This window comes from Eriocheir sinensis, chromosome 49, assembly GCF_024679095.1.
Source record: "Eriocheir sinensis breed Jianghai 21 chromosome 49, ASM2467909v1, whole genome shotgun sequence".
In the NCBI taxonomy this organism is placed as follows: Eukaryota; Metazoa; Arthropoda; class Malacostraca; order Decapoda; family Varunidae; genus Eriocheir; species Eriocheir sinensis.
The window spans coordinates 12,381,407-12,402,361 of record NC_066557.1 but is presented as its reverse complement, the minus strand read 5'-3'; the positions used below and the strand labels follow the sequence as shown (position 1 = coordinate 12,402,361).

The 20,955-nt window shown below is 42.0% G+C and overlaps 2 protein-coding genes across 2 annotated transcripts in view; one reads left to right on the top strand and one right to left on the bottom strand.

Annotated features, from left to right (window-relative positions):
* The window catches only part of LOC126981964 (adipokinetic hormone/corazonin-related peptide receptor variant I-like), a 24,521-nt gene extending 11,637 nt beyond the window's left edge, over nt 1–12,884 (top strand). The window contains exons 8-12 of the mRNA XM_050833696.1: nt 7,452–7,528; nt 9,302–10,599; nt 10,733–10,866; nt 10,998–11,392; nt 11,794–12,884. Of these exons, the coding sequence (XP_050689653.1) occupies nt 7,452–7,528; nt 9,302–9,793 (569 nt within the window). The 3' untranslated portion in view covers nt 9,794–10,599; nt 10,733–10,866; nt 10,998–11,392; nt 11,794–12,884. The remainder of the gene's footprint in view (nt 1–7,451; nt 7,529–9,301; nt 10,600–10,732; nt 10,867–10,997; nt 11,393–11,793) is intronic.
* LOC126981965 (protein FAM133-like) lies at nt 12,105–14,984 on the bottom strand (the record flags this gene model as incomplete). The annotated part of the gene is made up of 3 exons (XM_050833697.1): nt 12,105–12,963; nt 14,321–14,449; nt 14,817–14,984. Coding segments are annotated over 3 exons (411 nt in total), but the record flags the coding sequence as incomplete, so codon positions are not given.
* Nucleotides 14,985–20,955: the final 5,971 nt, after the last annotated feature.

Here is a 20,955-nt window from a genome sequence, read left to right as displayed (position 1 = left end):
GCATTACGTGTATGGCATTCACCAGAAGCTCCTCGATGCTCACCCTTGCATGAAAAGCACCAAAAATTGAGGTAGAAGTGACAAGATAAAGAAAAACTCCGCTTCGACATTGAGCCTCGATCGCTGCGGCGTGCCGAAGGTGGACTCGTTGCCTCCCGGTGCAAAATGGTCCCCGAGGCTTGCCAGTGTGTCGTGAGGCTGATGCCCAAGATATGAGTCAGTCACAAAACAAGAAATAGTTGTGGAGCATTGCACTGAAGACACAGTCAATGATTCGAGAGCAAGGAGGGTGAAGACAGATGGTGGACTGTGGGCGGAGCTTAGAGGATGAATGGAAAGGAGGGGGCGAGGAGAGGCCGCTTATACTACGTCGATGTGTTCCTTTAAGAGCTTGCCCCTGGCTGTGAGAAGACCACCACCCTCTGTTATATGTCTGCAGTTTATTCCCGTCCGATGCTTCTAATGTATTACGCCCCGTGTGGACCGTAACAGCAAATATTCACCAGGCGACAGATTCAACCCGTCCTGCCCGCGAGGAGTAACAAAGAGGATTGTCACACGTCACCGTCTGCCCCATCCCTTCCCTCCGTCACACAGCCCTCCGCAGGCGGCTACCACTGCTGTATATGTCTCTTTGTGTATAATTAAGCAGCATCCACATCAAGAAGACCCCGCAGAGCCATGGGACGAAGGCAATCGCTGGCCATCCCCGTGTGTCGTCTTCACCTCCGTGTCCCTCCCCTCGCCGCTCATCCGCCCTCCCCACCACACTGCTCCCTGCCCCCACGGCTTCCACACACCCTCTCTTGTTGCTGCATTACGTGTATAACATTCACCAGAAGCTTCTCAAAGCTTAGCTTCGTATGAAAGGCATCAGAAAGAGTCAGATAAAAGGGATATGATAAAGAAAACCCAGCTAACGACATCGTGGGTCGCTGAAGGCGGAGGGAAGGTGACCCGGGCGATGCAATGTGCGCTGCTCGTCCTCCAATACGTTTAGGACAAGTCCATACCGGCGTGGATGCAGAGCAGCGGCCAGACACAAGACACAAGGAAATATTTATCCTGTAATCATATAGAGCTGCGTTATAAAAGATGTTTGGTGAGGAAGAGCATCTTAGTCTACGCGTACAGAAGGCGTTAGCGGCCCTGCCCACGAAACCCATTGCAACAACTGAACGTACCCAACGGCCACTGTTCCTAACACCCAAAATTATATAGTGCTGCTGGCTTCCGGAGAGGTCCAAGAGCCCACAAGAGGAGGAAGAATAGGGCATTTCTCGGTCCGTTTTGAGCCAAGATTGAGCGGCCGTCCACTGGGAGCCAACAGCAGAACATGAAGTGGGTTGTTGCCCCGCTCTTGCGCCTCGGACCAAGATATACCTTCAGTATGGGCTGCCCAGACGGACACAGCGGTGGTACTACATGCCTTCCTCTTTGTATGACCTGTTCCCGCCTTCCTGACACTAGTAAATAACTGATAATGAGTATAGAAAGCCCACAGATCTAAATATTCTACACTCTCCCTTCCCTGAGCGGAGCGTGAGGCGGCGAGGCAAGGCCTGTGCGTAAAGTTCGTGACGTCAGCAAGGAGGGCGGGCTCCCTACACGCTCTCCGCGCTGTGTACAACTCCACACACACACCGTCTCTCTCTCTCTCTCTCTCTCTCTCTCTCTCTCTCTAACACACACACACACACACACATAAAATAATAAAAAATAAGGTCTCTCCATCCAGTTCTGCTACACGTCCACTGTAGCTTATTATCGAATATTATTTCCAGGAGCAGCACCAGCAGTGTTAATTTAGCCTTAGACTACCTAGTTCATTGTAAAAATATTAGCATTGATAGTAAAACATATTAGAGTTGTGATACTGCTTTTATTATAGATAATACGAGGTAGAAGGAAAGTGGCAATGACAGTGACAGTAATTTAAACAGACCAAAATGCATCCCAATATTTTATTACTATTAATGTTAATAATAATAATCATTAAATCAATAATAATAATAATAATAATAATAATAATAATAATAATAATAATAACAATAATAAAATAAAAACAAAAATCATGACTATATCAGATAATTTTAATGATAATAAGATTAGTGATGCTGCTATTAATAATAATAATAGTACTATATACTACTAATGATATAAATAACAATAAAAATAATAAGAATAACAATTATAAAAATAACTAATAACACCACTACTACTACTACTACTACAACTAATAATAATAATAGTAATAATAATAATAATAATAATAATAATAACAATAATAATAATAACAATAATAACATCAGTAAAGATAATAATAACAGTAACAACAACAATAATAATAATAACAGCTCCAGTACGAAGCCTTGGCATTGACAGTTTTGCTGTAAGTGTTCTGCCGGTTCGCTCATCAAAAAATGAAGTCTCCCGCTCGATTTCCTCCGGACGAAAGTGAAGTTCACACACCTGTACGAGACAAGAAACTCTAGATATTGATGTCATACCCCAGAATCATATATATATATATATATATATATATATATATATATATATATATATATATATATATATATATATATATATATATATATATATATATATATATATATATATATATATATATATATATATATATATATATATATATATATATATATATATATATATATATATATATATATATATATATATATATATATATATATATATATATATATATATATATATATATATATATATATATATATATAAGAATTAAATAAGGCTATTAAAATTACTAAAGAAAATTGAGTATACCGGACATATGGCCGGGTAACTTAATTAAAATGTGGTTCTTTTATTTATAGCTAGTTTATTTATTTTTTGTTAGAAAGCTGATGCTTGAATTTTATCAGGACCTTAGTAACAATATTCATAACAGTAATGCCATTAAAAAAATAGCCATCCTCCTTCCCAGTATAAGAAAATACGGTAGAGCCATTGTTTACATCAGCTTCACGCCACATTGATAATAACAATTAGATTCCAATACTTCTCTAATGTCTTGTGAGTTACAACAGAAGTAGCTTGATTAAATCCACAGTGTAGCCGGGCAAAGAAAGATACATATAACATATACGAATCATTTGATATACTTACTTTGGTATGGTTTGTGGGGATAAAAGAATCCTCGCGGTGAATGGCCCGGACCCATGTGGTCAGCTGCTCTGGATTCTTCGGGAAGGAGAAGACACTAACACGAGAATCACTATTATAATTTCCTCTGCAGAGAGGCACGGAGCACTTCCCCGGCATTGTGTTGTCTCTATTATCACAGATTTATCCTAAAGTCTCGGCAATATGGTGTAAAATATGCCGCAGTAAATCAGGCTCTCCTCACGGGTCACGAGCAATCCTCGACTGGTCATCCCGGTCGCGACCCGCTCGCTGCCAGATTCTCCAGATAGCTCCCGAGTTGCCATACAAGCAGGCCGCTATCCATGGCCCAACCCCCGTGACGTAGGCTGACGCCACGCCCCCTGTGCACCGAGGGGTGTGAGTCGTCACAACCAGAACTGGCAGCGCAGCGAAACTGGATATGCTTTCCCTCAATGAATTAACTGTCCTCGCTCTCTCGTCCTCTCACTTGTTGTATGTGACTGTTCTGGTGCTTAATGAGTATAGAAATATCACCGTGCTCTCTCTTTCCTGCGTGAGCCGTGAGGAGAAGCGAAGACATTATAACAGGCAGACAGGCACATGACGGGACAGCCCAGCGAATCTAAATGCTTTCCCTCTCTGTTTTAACTCTTTTCTCGTTCCCTTCGCATGCTGTAAATGATTGACAATGCAAATAGGAAGACCTCAATGCTATCCCTTCCCTGAGTGAGGCGAGGAAGGGGCGAGCGAGGCTGTAAACAGGGAGGCGAGGTCGACCTGCAGCTGGACAGAGAGGGAGGGAGGGGCGAGCAGGGAAGTGTTTATATACTGTTGTTAGCGTTAGTTCAGCCCCCCCCCCCCCCCAATAAGAAAGGTCCCGTACGCCTATGGTAGTAGTAGTAGTAGTAGTAGGAGGAGGAGGAGGAGGAAGAAGAAGAGAAGTAATGTATTTCAAAGTCTATCAACAATTCATATTTCTATCCACCTTTCCCTTTTTCTTTTCCTTTCCTTTCTTCATTTTCTTCCCTTCCCTTCCCTTCTCTTCTCTTCCTTTATCTTTTCTTCCCTTCCCTTCCCTTCTCTTCATTTATCTTTTCTTCCCTTCCCTTCCCTTCTCTTCATTTATCTTTTCTTCCCTTCCCTTCCCTTCTCTTCATTTATCTTTTCTTCCCTTCCCTTCCCTTCTCTTCATTTATCTTTTCTTCCCTTCCCTTCTCTTCATTTATCTTTTCTTCCCTTCCCTTCCCTTCTCTTCATTTATCTTTTCTTCCCTTCCCTTCCCTTCTCTTCATTTATCTTTTCTTCCCTTCCCTTCCCTTCTCTTCATTTATCTTTTCTTCCCTTTCCTTCCTTTATCTTCTCTTCCCTTCCCTTCATATCTGTTATCTTCCCTTCCCTTCCTTTCCTTTCACTTCCCTCCCCTTTATTTCACTTCCCTTCCCGTCATTTCCCTCTCCTCCTTAATACGGTCTCCCATTCGTCCCTCCTCCTCCTCCTCCTCCTCCTCCTCCTGCTCCTGGTGCTCGTCGATACATAATAATATATAATCAGGTGTTGAGAGCTTTAGACAATTAGTTAGCGTCTGAAAATGATGATGGTGGTGATTAGCCGTGTGTGTGTGAGCGTGTGTGAGTGTGTTTAGGTGTGACAGTCGCTTTACCATGCTAAGATATTGATAGGTAACTACTACTACTACTACTACTACTACTATTACTACTACTACTATGGTACTACTACTACTACTACTACGACGACGAGGCTCCATCTTACTCGAGTATTAGAATTTGAAAAGAAAAGTTTAGGGATTACAATGAAGTCAAGCGTTTCATTGCTCGTATAATTCACGTTAACTACCTGACATGGTAAAAAAAATAAAAGAAGGAGCGTGTATGCTTGCTTACACGTTAATTTGTAGTGGCGTGCGTGAATGTCCGTGAATGTTAACGACGTCCTCGTGTGTGTGTGTGTGTGTGTGTGTGTGTGTGTGTGTGTGTGTTTGTTTTGACGGGAGTTGACGTCACAGGGAATACACACACACACACACATTACAGCCAAACTTACTGTGTGTGTGTGTGTGTGTGTGTGTGTGTGTGTGTGTGTGTGTGTGTGTGTCACTTTGTTGAGTTAGAAGGGAGAGAGAAAGAGGGTAGGTGCCTGGCTAGTGTAAGGAAGAAGAAGAAGAAGAAGAAGAAGAAGAAGAGGAAAAAGGAGAAGACGAAGAAGTAGAAGAGGATGAGGATGAGGAGGAGCAGGGATAAGGGAGTAACGTAGTCCCAAGAGAGAGAGAGAGAGAGAGAGAGAGAGAGAGAGAGAGAGAGAGAGAGAGAGAGAGAGAGAGAGAGAGAGAGAGACTATACACTTGTCCTTGATTGACGTAATTCCTATCGCTTTGTAACACCTGAGCCTCCTCCTCCTCCTCCTCCTCCTCCTCCTCCTCTTCATCTTCTACCTCCTCCTCCTCCTCCTCCTCCTCTTCTTCTTCCCCTTCGTCGTTCGTTTATTTAATGCATCATAAGAAATGATTGTCAAAAGACCTTGGAACACACACACACACACACACACACACACACACACACCACCTGGGCCACCCACATCACTGGTTCAGTTTAGCGGAGTAGGCTGTTCTCTCTCCGTCTGAGTTTGGACCTACATCCGTCTTTCACATAATATCTAAATAACGCAAATAAGTATAAGCTAATAACATAACGCTCAATGAAGCCAAATGAGCAAATAATGGAAGAAACGAAGCATCAGTAAACTCATTGAATAGCTAACACCACGCTAAACATATGAGAGAGAGAGAGAGAGAGAGAGAGAGAGAGAGAGAGAGAGAGAGAGAGAATATAGACTGGGCGATGGTGATGGTGGTTGACAGTACTTCGATCTTGCTCTAAGTGAAACAGAAAGGTCAAGGTTTATCTGTCTATCTATTTATATATTATAAGACATCTGTCGGTATATGAAGCAACTAATTAACACATATTCCACGCCACAAGTGTTGCGCATAATTTGTGTTTAACTGCGATGATTAGTTCCATTTCCGAGGCTGATGATCTCTAATGTGACTTAATAAGGCGATTACTCTTGCTTATTTACAGTCAATAACCAATTAAATTTCCATTTTTTTTGGGGGGGGGATTTAATCGATCAAGTAATTGAATTGCAAGAACCGAGTACACCGATTAGCACTCACTCAAACCCAAGAACCGAGTACACCGATTAGCACTCACTCAAACCCAAGAACCGAGTACACCGATTAGCACTCACTCAAACCCAAGAACCGAGTACACCGATTAGCACTCACTCAAACCCAAGAACCGAGTACACCGATTAGCACTCGGACCGAAACGTAAGGCATCCTAAGGTCCGCCGCTCCTCGCTATATAGTTATCCTCCAGGCACAGCTATATCCTCCCCGTCACCGCAAATAACAGTAAATAATGATAATAGGTAACAAATGATGATAAATGATAAACAAATGATAGATGATAATAAATGATAACAAACAAATGATGATAATAAACAGAGACCAGCGAACTAGGTAACCTTAAAACTATTGATTGATAAGTTTATTGTTGATTTTTCACAACGAAGGAGAAGGGAGGAGAATGACATCCCTTCCCCCAGGTGTTACATAGCTTATTTGTACTCACCGCCGCCCCCCGCTGCTCCTGCTGTTCCCCGGCACTCTAGTAATCCTCCCGGCACAGCAATAACCTCCCCGTCGCGGTAATAATAGAGAAATAACGATAATCATGAAATCACACAAGCGAACGGAAAGCAAAATGTCACACCCGCCCACTTCACTGATAAACACTGAGGGATTCTGTGTGTAAATGTTTTTTTTTCGAGATAACAATGACATAAATATTCAATAGCTAGGATTTGAGTGACGTACTGTAAATGCCTAGTAATAAATTATGTGTGCTCCCTTTTATCTATATCTGTGTTATTTATATCTGTCTGTCTGTCTGCGTGTCTGTCTGTCTGTCTCTGTTCTTCTTCTTCTCTCTCTCTCAACTATATAGGATTTAAGCGACTATGAATGACGTATTCTCTTTAATTTACAGCTGTCTTATCTATCTGTCTATCAATTTATATGTCTATTACTAGTTAAATGAAAAGTAATGAAGGATATATATAGGTTATTCTCTCGCATTTGGCTATAGATTTCTTTTTTATTTCTGTCTTTCTCTTTCCCCGCGGCGAATGTCTTGCTTGACAGATTGGTGGTATTTGTAATGATCGGTCAGTTAATTAACATTTCGACTCGCTTTTATGCATGTATTTAACTTCCTCTTCCCCAGGTCACTCCATCGTGGTGAGGTCAACCGTGGCGTCCCAAGGGGGGGTCAGCACCTGCCACAAGACCTCTCTCACTCAGGTGCGAAGATCATTATACTCATATCATAAGACATTTCGCCGCCCAAAAACACATATTTGACACGGCTTTCGTAGGAGTTGTGGGCATTTCCAGGAGTAGTTTTATGGCCATGGTGGTAGTGTGACCCTTCCTCTGTACCGTGAACCTAAAGAAACACTCATTAGAAACCGACTGACCCCTTCTTTGACCTTTAGAAGTAGCTGGTGTGAGTAGCGAAAGTTTTGTAATACCACAGCTAAAAGATCGTATCAAAGACATTTCGCCGCCCAAGAACACATATTTGACACGGCTTTCGTAGGAGTTGTGGGCATTTACAGTAGTTTTATGGCCATGGTGGTAGCGTGACCCTTCTTCTGTACCGTGAACCTGAAGAAACACTCATTAGAAACCGACTGACACCCTCTTTGACCTTTAGAAGTAGCTGGTGTGAGTAGCGAAAGTGTTTTCTAATTCCACAGCTAAAGGATCGTATCAGACATTTCGCCGCCCAAGAACACATATTTGACACGCCTTCCGTTGGAGTTGTGGGCATTTCCAGTAGTAGTTTTATGGTCATGGTGGTAGTGTGACCCTTCTTCTGTACCGTGAACCTGAAGAAACACTCATTAGAAACCGATTGACCCCCTCTCTTTGACCTTTAGAAGTAGCTGGTGTGAGTAGCGAAAGTGTTTTGTAATACCACAGCTAAAGGATCGTATCATAGACATTTCGCCGCCCAAGAACACATATTTGACACGGCTTTCGTAGGAGTTGTGGGCATTTCCAGGAGTAGTTTTATGGCCATGGTGGTAGTGTGACCCTTCTTCTGTACCATGAACCTAAAAGAACACTCATTAGAGCCCGACGGACCCCCTCTTTGGCCTTTAGAAATAGCTGATGTGAGTAGCGAGTGTTTTGTAATACCACAGCTAAAGGATCGTATCATAGACATTTCGCCGCCCAAGAACACATATTTGACACGCCTTCCGTAGGAGTTGTGGGCATTTCCAGGAGTAGTTTTTCGGCCATGGTGGTAGCGTGACCCTTCCTCTGTACCGTGAACCTGAAGAAACACTCATTAGAAACCGACTGACCCCTTCTTTGACCTTTAGAAATAGCTGATGTGAGTAGCGAGTGTCTTATATAATACCGACCTCATTATATGTCTATAGTTCTACATCTGCCTGTTTTTCTTTCTCTCTCCCCTTGTTCAATTTTCTTCCCCTCCCTTCCTACCCCTTTCTCGCTCTTTTTCCTTCCCAATTAACGCTGTGTCTATATCTCTCGGCTTGATATATTTTCCACTTAACCCCTGATAATGATACCCATAGGAGACACGCTAGTAATAGGAATATGAAATAGCATGATGGGCCAATAATAATAGAATAAACGTTTGACGAAGCCTAGAATATGAATAAACGGAAAAATGAATGGGTGTTTGTTGCCTCCGTGGTGCAATGGCTAGCGTGCAAACCTACGAATATACGGGACCGGGTTCGAATCTCGGTATGTAGCTAACTCTTCCAGCAGCTTATCCACCCTTGCTTTTTTTTATTTATTTATTTTTTTACGTGTTCGCCTTTAGTGTCGGTAAGCTTTCTTCAGGGGCCTGGTGGTCGACCCAAGCCCGTCATGGCGCAGGCAATTTTTATAGTGGCGCCATTTATTCTTGATCAATAAATGGGTACCTGGGGACACCTGGGGAAGGCCAATGTGACGGAGATGAGCACCGAGGCTACGAGTATCTATAGCACATGCCCCAAACTTTACCTTTCACTTTTTTTTTTTTTCCAGCTGTCCGGTCGCAAGCCAAGCATTCAAGGGGCGTCTAACCCTCCCCGGGCACCTCCAAAACCCTTCCCACACCAGGACGTAGGATCATCTTGCGTCATGATCGAGATGGAACCCCAAGTCTCCCTCAACCCTCCTCCTGATCCTATGAAAGGCGATCCTTGGCCTGGAAAGGAGTCAAAGGATACAAATATGAAGGATCCTTCTCTCAATCCTCCTTCTGATCCTATGAAAGGGGATTCTTGGCCTGGAAAGGAGTCAAAGGAACCAAACATAAAGGATCCTTCTCTCAATCCTTTAGGAGGCGATTCTTGGGCCCAAAGCAAGTCAAGGGATGCGAATAAGGACTCCCCTGAAGACCTGGTGCCAATGACCTCCCTTGTGCCCGGGTTGGAGGTCAATGCTGGGTCAGAGGCGGCGGGGAGGGAGAATGGAGTGGCTGGTGGTGGTGATGGTGGTGGTGGCGGTGGTGTTGTGGTGTTGACCGCTTGCTAAATGTGCTCTCTCTCTCTCTTCTTTATTGCTTTCTTCCTTAATTTTTTTTCACATTATATTTCTTTCTCTTCTTAATTTCTTTTTCTTCTTTATCATTTTACATTCTCTCTCTCTCTCTAAATGTAAGATAACGTCACCAAAGTCTCTCTAAGTGTGCTAATAGTCTTAAAATTGCTTAATGTTTGTGTTAATGTGTGTGTGTGTGTGTGTGTGTGTGTGTGTGTGTGTGTGTGTGTGTTAATAGGTCTTGACTCACCACAGGAGGGCCAATGTTCCTTCCTTCCTTATTTTTTTTTTCTTCTTCCTTTCTTTGTCTTCCTTCCTCCCCTTCTTGCTTTCTTTCCTCCTTCCTTCCTTCATTTCTTTCTTCTTTTCTCCCTATGTACATTAACTTATTATTATTATTCTTGGGGTGAAATACTCGATTCTTTCCTCTTTTCCTTGTACATTGAGTGGTGTCTGTGTGAGGGTCTGAAGTCTGGGTTCCTGAAGGCTTGAATGCATGTGTGTGTGTCTCATTGTGATCCTGTTCTTGAGGTGAAATACTCATTCTTTCCTCTTCATTCTTCTTCTTCTTGTACATTGAGTGGTGTCTGTGTGAGGGTCTGAAGTCTGGGTTCTTGAAGGGTTGAATGCATGTGTGTGTGTCTCATTGTGATCCTGTTCTTGAGGTGAAATACTCGATTCTTTCTTCTTCATTCTTCTTCTTCTTGTATATTGAGTGGTGTCTGTGTGAGGGTCTGAAGTCTGGGTTCCTGAAGGCTTGAATGCATGTGTCTGTGTCTCATTGTGATCCTGTTCTTGGGGTGAAATACTCATTCTTTCCTCTTCTTCTTCTTCTTCTTGTACATTGAGTGGTGTCTGTGTGAGGGTCAGAAGTCTGGGTTCTTGAAGGGTTGAATGAATGTGTCTGTGTCTCATTGTGATCCTGTTCTTGAGGTGAAATACTCATTCTTTCCTCTTCATTCTTCTTCTTCTTGTACATTGAGTGGTGTCTGTGTGAGGGTCTGAAGTCTGGGTTCTTGAAGGGTTGAATGCATGTGTCTGTGTCTCATTGTGATCCTGTTCTTGGGGTGAAATACTCATTCTTTCCTCTTCTTCTTCTTCTTCTTGTACATTGAGTGGTGTCTGTGTGAGGGTCTGAAGTCTGGGTTCCTGAAGGCTTGAATGCATGTGTGTGTCTCAGTGTAATCCTGTTCTTGAGGTGAAATACTCGATTCTTTCCTCTTCATTCTTCTTCTTCTTCTTGTACATTGAGTGGTGTTTGTGTGAGGGTCTGAAGTCTGGGTTCCTGAAGGCTTGAATGCATGTGTGTGTGTCTCATTGTGATCCTGTTCTTGAGGTGAAATACTCGATTCTTTCTTCTTCTTGTACATTGAGTGGTGTTTGTGTGAGGGTCAGAAGTCTGGGTTCTTGAAGGGTTGAATGAATGTGTCTGTGTCTCATTGTGATCCTGTTCTTGAGGTGAAATACTCGATTCTTTCTTCTTCATTCTTCTTCTTCTTGTATATTGAGTGGTGTCTGTGTGAGGGTCTGAAGTCTGGGTTCCTGAAGGCTTGAATGCATGTGTCTGTGTCTCATTGTGATCCTGTTCTTGAGGTGAAATACTCATTCTTTCCTCTTCATTCTTCTTCTTCTTGTACATTGAGTGGTGTTTGTGTGAGGGTCTGAAGTCTGGGTTCCTGAAGGCTTGAATGCATGTGTCTGTGTCTCATGTGATCCTGTTCTTGGGGTGAAATACTCATTCTTTCCTCTTCATTCTTCTTCTTCTTGTACATTGAGTGGTGTCTGTGTGAGGGTCAGAAGTCTGGGTTCTTGAAGGGTTGAATGAATGTGTCTGTGTCTCATTGTGATCCTGTTCTTGAGGTGAAATACTCATTCTTTCCTCTTCATTCTTCTTCTTCTTGTACATTGAGTGGTGTCTGTGTGAGGGTCAGAAGTCTGGGTTCTTGAAGGGTTGAATGAATGTGTGTGTGTCTCATTGTGATCCTGTTCTTGAGGTGAAATACTCGATTCTTTCTTCTTCATTCTTCTTCTTCTTGTACATTGAGTGGTGTCTGTGTGAGGGTCTGAAATCCGGGTTCTTGAAGGGTTGAATGAATGTGTCTGTGTCTCATTGTGATCCTGTTCTTGGGGTGAAATACTCATTCTTTCTCCGTCTCTTTGTGGCGCTTCAACAATAAAGATATTATGAGCTATTGTGTTTTACTGACCAGGGGGGAGAGACACACACAATAAGTCGTTGTGTAGCCTATAGCCTTGATGAACTATAAGCTCCTCGATCATACCAGTGGCAGAATCATTGGCAGTCTTTTGTTTTGTTAGTTTATTACAAAAGGACATTCTTTGTATACAATATTTAGGTCATTTATATTTTTTTTCATCCTACAAATCAGGCTTTTTTTCGATTCCCTTTCCTATTCATCTTTCTAGACCTGAATTTGCTTTTTTTTTATTTTTCTCTTGTTCTCTCTATTTCCTTGTTTCTCTTTCTCTTTTTATATACAAACACAAAATCTATTGGCTATCTCTAATGGCAAACTCTCTCTCTCTCTCTCTCTCTCTAACAGTGGTACAGACACACACAGAAAATATAGGTACTCATTGCACTCAAATTTATTCTCTCTCTCTCTCTCTCTCTCTCTCTCTCTCTCTTCTGGGTCCCTTACTTTCTTTTCTCTCTCTCCTTCCTTCCTTCCTTCTTTTCTTTCTCTTTTTTTTTATCTTTTCTATCCTAAATAATAAGAAAAATTGTCTATTAATAAATTACAAATGAAAAACTGAATAATAATAATAATAATGATAATAATAATAATAATGATAATAATAATGATAATACAACATCTGGCATCAAGGAATTGTTAATTATTATTCTCTTTCCTAAAACAAAACAAAAAAAGAAAAAAGAAAAAAAAAGCAAAGATTACATTGGGTTTTCTGAATACGTAACAAAAAGAAATTTAGATAAAGAATAAAAACCAAATAAATAAAACGTGTGTGTGTTTGTGTCGTGCGTGTGCGTGTGTGTGTGCATGTGTGTGTATGTGTGTCTAGGATCAGTTCTTTCGTTTGTGTCGAGTGTTGATTTTCTCGTATTCTCTCTCGTACTCGTAATCGCCACGGTGGGAGTCCTTGCTGGAGTAACGATCGTAGTACTCCTCCGCCTCAACCTGCAGGAATAATAGTAGTAGTAGTAGTGGTAGTAGTAGTAGTATGAGGAGAAGTAGCATGAGTGTAGTAGTGGTGGTAGTAGTAGTAGTAGTAGTAGTAGCAGCTGGAGGAAGAGGAGGAGGAGGAGGAAAAAGAAGAAGAAGAAGAAGAAGAAGAGGGAGAGGAAGAGGAGGAGGAGGAGAAAGTGCCAGTACATAGCAGGATAAGGAAAAGAAGGAAGATATAAGGGAAGAAACAGAAATAAATGAGGAAGAGGAGGAGGAGGAGGAGGAGAAGAAGGAATAGTTGCAATAGTAATAGTAGTAGTAATATCAGCAGCAGTACACACTCAGGAAATAACTATACTGCATACAATACCATCCCTGACCAGCTTTTCCCAATAACATAAATAAACTTACTAATAAATCCAAGGACATTCTTCTCTCTTATGTTAACGCCATTCAATTAATTTCCAGCCAGAGTGATTTCTTTCCATGCCGAGGCAGAACCAAAATTAAACATTCCTTGAAGTCTGATTGGAATTGGTTTTTTTTTTATCTCATCATCAAAAGAGAAAAATGAGTCATATTGCTTTTATTTTCGTTATTAATTGTGAAGGAAAAATGTCATTGGTGTTTCTTATTTATACAGTTAAATACAAAAGGAGGAGGAGGAGGAGGAGGAGGAAGAGGAGTAATACAGTGGAGAGAATAGAGGAATTGTGTATTTGAATATGAACAGGAATGCTTCAAATTACACACACACACACACACACACAGAGGGAGAAGAAGGTTAGGAAGATCGTAAGGAGGAGGAGAAGAAAGGGAGAGAGAGATAGACAGACAGACAGGAAGACAGAACACACACACACACACACAGGGAGAAGAAGGTTAGGAAAAGAGGAGGAGAAGAAAGGGAGAGAGATAGACAGACAGACAGGAAGACAGAACACACACACACACACACACACACACACACACACACACATACACACACACACACACAGGGAGAAGAAGGTTAGGTAAAGAGAAGGAGAAGAAAGGGAGAGACACACACACACATAGAGGAAGAAGAAGGTTAGGAAAAGAGAAGGAGAAGAAAGGGAGAGAGATAGACAGACAGACAGGAAGACAGAACAGACACACACACACACACAGGGAGAAGAAGGTTAGGAAAAGAGAAGGAGAAGAAAGGGAGAGAGATAGACAGACAGACAGGAAGACAGAACAGACACACACACACACACACACACACACACACACACACAGGGAGAACAAGGTTAGGAAAAGAGAAGGAGAAGAAAGGGAGAGAGATAGACAGACATACAGGAACCCCCATACAGAACCCCCCCCCCACACACACGGTAGCATTACGTACGCGGTGTCGGTGTTTATGTTCCTCGTCCTGTCTGCCGTTTGACTTGAGCCGCTCCTCGCTGCCGCCGCCGCTGCCGCCGCCTTTCTTGCGCTTCTGTTCAACCTCCGAACCTTCATCCTGAGAGCGGTCCTGTGGAGATTAGGGTGGTGGTGGTGGTGGTGCTGTTTCTCCTCCTCCTCCTCCTTACCTTCTTCCTTCCCCCACTTCCTCCTCCTCCTCTCTCTTCCTTTCCCATTCCCCTTCTCCTCTTTCTCCTCCTCCTCCTACTCTACCTCTTCCTCATCCTCCCTCCTTACCCTTCTCATCTTCCTTCCCCCACTTCCTCCTCCTCCTCTTCCCTTCCCATTCCTCTTCCTCCTTCTCCTCCTCTTCCCTTCCCATTCCTCCTCCTCTTCCCTTCCCATGACCCTTCCTCCTCCTCCTCCTCTTGGAATCCTTACCCTCCTCCTCCTCCTTGTCCCTCTTCCTCTCCCTCTTTACTCCTCCTCCTCCTTACCCTCTTCCTCTCCTTCTTCTCCCTCTTGGACTCCTTGCCTCCCTCAGCGTCCGGCTCCCTGGACTTGGAGCGGTCCTTGTGCTTGTGCCTTGATGATGACGACGATGACGAAGATGACAGCCCCTCGTCCTTGGTGCTGCGACTCTGCGGTGATGACACACACACCTGTCATCGCCACGGACACACACACACCTGCCGCCACCACTGACACTCAACATCACCACCACATCTGGGACTGCTGGGAATATTACTACTGCTAACACACACACATGTACACCGCTCCATAGCTCAGTGGTTAAAGCCTCTGTGCTGGTAGGCTTCGCGGTGTGGCAGGCAGAGGTTCGAGCCCCCTCAGGCCAAGGAGTGTTATTATTATTATTAAATCCTCCACACACCTTACCACTCCATCATCATAACCAACACTCCAATCCCCACAAGCCCTACCATCACTACCACAGCTTTGATTCTCAGCTTAACATGCATAAAAATGGATCTGCAGGCTCTGGCTCAAATCCCGGCCCACTCAACTGTTCATGCTCATCCCAACGTTGCCAGATTGCCGTAATCAGCCTCTTGTGTTTGCCGATTTCCGACCTCAAAACTGTCTCCTCCACCCCAATAACTAACTTCATATATATCTATTGTTAAAATGGCTGATTATTGGTGTATCTTGGCAATAGTTATGAGTCAGAAACCGGTAAATACAATGCTCTGAGTACGATAACCTGGCAACCGTGACTCATCCTCCCTTAGGGGCTGGGGGATAAACTGATAACTGGGGACACCTGGGGAAGGCACACTGTGGTAACCCAGATGTTGAACTTCCCTGTGTCCTGGGGTGATAGGTTCTTACTCACCACAGGCTCAAGGGTTAATGTGACAGAGATGAGCACTGAGGCCAGGCTTTGCTATTCGGTACTATGCCCTGCACTTTACCTGTACCATTTTACCACGGGCCTACCTGTCAACACCACACTATCATCACCACATGCCTGTCAACACCACACTATCATCACCACATACCTGTCAACACCACACTATCATCACCACATACCTGTCAACACCACACTATCATCACCACATGCCTGTCAACACCACACTATCATCACCACATACCTGTCAACACCACACTATCATCACCACATACCTGTCAACACCACACTATCATCACCACATACCTGTCAACACCACACTATCATCACCACATACCTGTCAACACCACACTATCATCACCACATACCTGTCAACACCACACTATCATCACCACATACCTGTCAACACCACACTATCATCACCACATACCTGTCAACACCACACTATCATCACCACATGCCTGTCAACACCACGCTATCACCACCACATACCTGTCAACACCACACTACCATCACCACATACCTGTCAACACCACACTACCATCACCACATACCTGTCAACACCACACTATCATCACCACATGCCTGTCAACACCACACTATCATCACCACATACCTGTCAACACCACACTATCATCACCACATACCTGTCAACACCACACTATCATCACCACATACCTGTCAACACCACACTATCATCACCACATACCTGTCAACACCACACTATCATCACCACATACTTGTCAACACCACACTACCATCACCACATACCTGTCAACACCACACTATCATCACCATACAGCAGGAGAAGAGAGAGGGAGAGAAAATGAAGAGAGTGAAGAAGGTGAGAAGGGAGAAGAATTAGAAGATGAAGAAGATTTAAAAGGAGGGCAACACACACACACACACACACACACACACACACACACACACACACACACTATGACCATGACTTAAATAAAGCTAAATAAATGCACACACACACACACACACACACACACACACACACACACACACACACAAGGAGAAAACATATAACCTGCTGAAAGAGAATATTAAGCAAGATTATCCACATACTGACAAGAGACAAGTGTTAATAATAATAATAGTAATAATAATAGTAACAGAAAGAATGGGGTTTATACAGCCATGGAGATATCATTGTGTGAAAGACTGGAAGAAACGAGAAAAGAAAGATATAGACAGATGAATGGACGAACACAATAGTAACAACAACAATGATAATAATAATAACAATAAATAATAATAATAATAATAATAATGATGATGATAAGAAGTATATATAGGTAGTCTGTTTCTATCTAAATGTCGTATGTTATATTGCTTTAATTCCTTCTCAAATAACTGAATGATTAAATTTGACTCAACTTTATGAATGAAATGACTGCCTGAATTACTACTATATGACTGATGGAATATGACTCAGCTATACTCTACGAATCAAATAACTGACTGGAATTGACTTTATTCTCTTTCAGGTTAATACTAATTCTCAGGTAAATATTTATTCTTTCAGGTTAATATATATTCTCTCAGGTAACTCTGCTATATGAATCAAGACTGAATACAGGTCACACCTTTACTATACAAATGAAGTGACTGACCAGCTGACTTTGACCCACTGCTGTACTAGACAAAGCAAACAACTGACTCAATGTGACTCATGAATCTATTGCATGACTCAATGACTGAATCTAAGGAAAACAATTTGCTGTACTTACCGCTAAGGGATTCACCTCCTTACTTGTGTGTGTATGTGTGTGTATGTATGTGTGTGTGTGTGTGTGTGTGTGTGTGTGTGTGTACAAATTTCCAGTAGCTTTACAGGAACATGTACACCCACCCACGCACACACTCATCTATGTACACATGAGAATATATATATGTGTGTAGACTGGCCTTGCTGTCCTCCTCCCTCTCTCTATATTTCTCTCTCTTTCTTTCCTTCTCTTTCTCTCTCTCTTGTCCTTTCTTGCCAATTTCTGCCGTGCCAAACTTGTGGTCAGCTGACGAGCTCCTTCACAATTCTTCCGAGGGTTTGTGTTTCTATTTCTTTCACTCTTGGACGCACACGGGAAAATAGTCTTTCTCGGTTTCATTTTGGCTTCTGGTAAAATGCACTTTCTCTTGTTCTTTTTTCCTTTTTTTCACTTTCATTCTCATTTCTTTCCCATTCTGTTATTCTCTCTCCCTTTCTTTTACTTTTATCTTCATTCTTTTTCTTTTTCACACTTGACGAATTCTCTCTTAAGATTCTTTCTCATCCTCACTTTTCAATAACAACAATTTTGATTTTCTTTCTAAATCTATTTTTTTCTTTTCCTTTAAATGTGCTAATGATTTTTTTCTCCTTTTTTTCCCCCTTAAAACAATTTTTCTTCTAGGATAACACACTCTTCCTTTTTTTTCTTTCCTGTAGCACAGAATGTGAAATACTTTTACCGCAATACTGTAATTTTTCATATAAATTTTCATCCACGATTTGAAATACTGCCGATTTAAATTTTCTTTTCCATTTATTTACACTATACGTATATACGGAAGAGTTATTATCTTTTCAATACTGTTTGTACGAAAACATATACTATTAATTCAATTTGCTACACCACCACTGTACTCTATCACTCAAAACATACGTCAACATACTTCTCAAAACTCTCGTCTCTGCTTTTAGTGAGGGATTTTTCAAGGTTCTACAGACACCAGCACTCTGTCACAGCATTCAAAAGGTACAATTTCCAAACACTCATTTTTTCTGTTGGTGAGGGAATTTTCAACATTCTGCACCGTGGTTGTTAAATTCTGAATAAGTACCGAGGACAGTGACATTATTCTCAAGTCTACCAAGCATTGAATTACTTTTGATCTTGTTATGTACATTTTTTCAGTCCTGTGGCCATCTATAATTTCCTGTCTGGCTGTGTCACGGAGCACTGCACACACTTACGTCATTACGAAATACACCAAAAATAAGCTTCTCTCTACACTTCATAGCTTTCGGTCACTTCCACGGCCGAATACGTAACTAATTTTAACCTATTTTTACCTAATAAGCCTATTTTTTCTCAATTTGATTTTGTTGACGTTCTTCTCTGGGGCTAAATGAATAGCAAAAAATACTGTACGTTAAATTTTCTTCTCTGTATCTTAATTTTCTATTCCTACTGTACATTTCACTTCCCTATGTCTTAATTCGCTTCTTTTATGGTACATTTAATTTTCTGATGTATTGATTTCCTTCTCTTCCTGTACATTTAATTATCTTTCATCCTAAATTTTCTCTCCTTATAGTATCTTTATTTTCCATCACCAAAGTTAAAGATACTTGAAGCTCTCTCACAGTTCCTAGACACACTCATCATTGCTCTGAATACGGCTGATGTGTTTCCCAATAAGTAAAACACGTATGTCCGGACCCAAGTACTGATACGCACGCACTGGTTATATAACGTTCTCTTTCAAGGTTCCAAGACTTTCAGTAATCCGAGGTTGGCTAAAGTTTCACTCCTGGTATTTTCTTTTCTTGCCAAAGTCTCTGTGTGTATAGTCTCCTTGTGTCGCCTTCTTTAAATGATTCTTTTCCTTCAGCTTTGAGAATTTCCGATGCTCAAGTTGGCTAAAGTTTGTACTCCTGATATTTCTTTTTCTTTCCACAGAGATGTAGTTTTGGTGTTCAAGTTCACAGTCCTTTGAATTTCCACTTCTTTTGAGCTTTTTTCTTTATTTCGATTTTCTTCTTCAATGTCCGAGTTGGCGCAATTTGATGCCCCGCACTTCCTTTCTTTCCAAATGTCTGTGTATTTCTGTATTTATGAAGCATTCTTGTATGTTCACTTCTTTCCATCTTCTCAGTCTTTCCTTTTAACTTCATTACACTTCAAATTTTCTTCAGTTTAGGAATTCAACAAGTCAGTCTTCTGTGCTTTAACGCCTTTCTATTCCATCATTAACATTCCTTACTCTTCTTAATTTTTTCCTTCTCCAGGTCTTTCCTTGATTATACCTTTTTTCACATATATTTCCACTCCCTCTTTCCTTCTGACCATGTTCATAACCTCATCACATAACATAACATCCCTACCACTGACACCATCACATTACATCCACTGTCTTCCTATTGTAACTGACCCACACAATGTTATCTCCTCACACACACACACACACACACACACACACATTATCACAGAGTGGCCACAAGGGGCATACAAAATCATGATCCCTGCAAATATCACATTGGCATCAAAACCTGTCCATTACAAAAGGTTTTAATCCTCTTTGATACAGAACACACAGAAAAGGATTCAATTTCACGTGATGGAAATACAGGAGCTAGTGGAAAGATACAAAAATAAAAGATTTCAGTCTTACTTGGTGGAAATACAAAGAGGTTTAGGTCCTGCTTGGTACAGATACAAAAAGGTTCCAGTCCTCCTTGGCACAGGTAAGTTCACTCCAACTTGATGCAGATACAGAATTGGATAAAGATACAAAAGGTTTTAGCCCCACTTGGCATCCATCACCCAGTCCCTAATGCCATGACACAAGTGGATTGGGTCTTTATCTGCTTGTATGCACAGACTTGTAACAGGCAGGGGTGTGACCTGTTGTGAGTATGCTGAATAGTGACGGTGAGGAGAGTGTAGGAGAGAGGCTTCCTGTCTTCCTATATGAGAAACTAGGAAAGGATTCGTGTGTCCTGCCCAAACTATTACAAGCTGTCCCTCCCTCGGCCATTCCCTTGACATAAGTTCCAATAACATTACGAACCAGCCTCTCACAAACTTACTTTCTTCCTACGAGATTAGAAAATGGCTCACGTGTTCCGCCCAAACTATTGCAAGCTGTCCCTCCCTCGGCCATTCCCTTGACATAAGTTCCAATAACATGACGAACCAGCCTCTCACAAACTTACTTTCTTCCTATGAGATTAGAAAATGGCTCGTGTGTCCTGCCCAAACTATTACAAACTGTCCCTCCCTCGGCCATTCCCTTGACATAAATTCCAATAACATGACGAACCAGCCTCTCACGAACTTACTTTCTTCCTATGAGATTAGAAAATGGCTCGCGTGTCCTGCCCAAACTATTGCAAGCTGTCCCTCCCTCGGCCATTCCCTTGACATAAGTTCCAATAACATTACGAACCAGCCTCTCACGAACTTACTTTCTTCCTATGAGATTAGAAAATGGCTCGCGTGTCCTGCCCAAACTATTACAAACTGTCCCTCCCTCGGCCATTCCCTTGA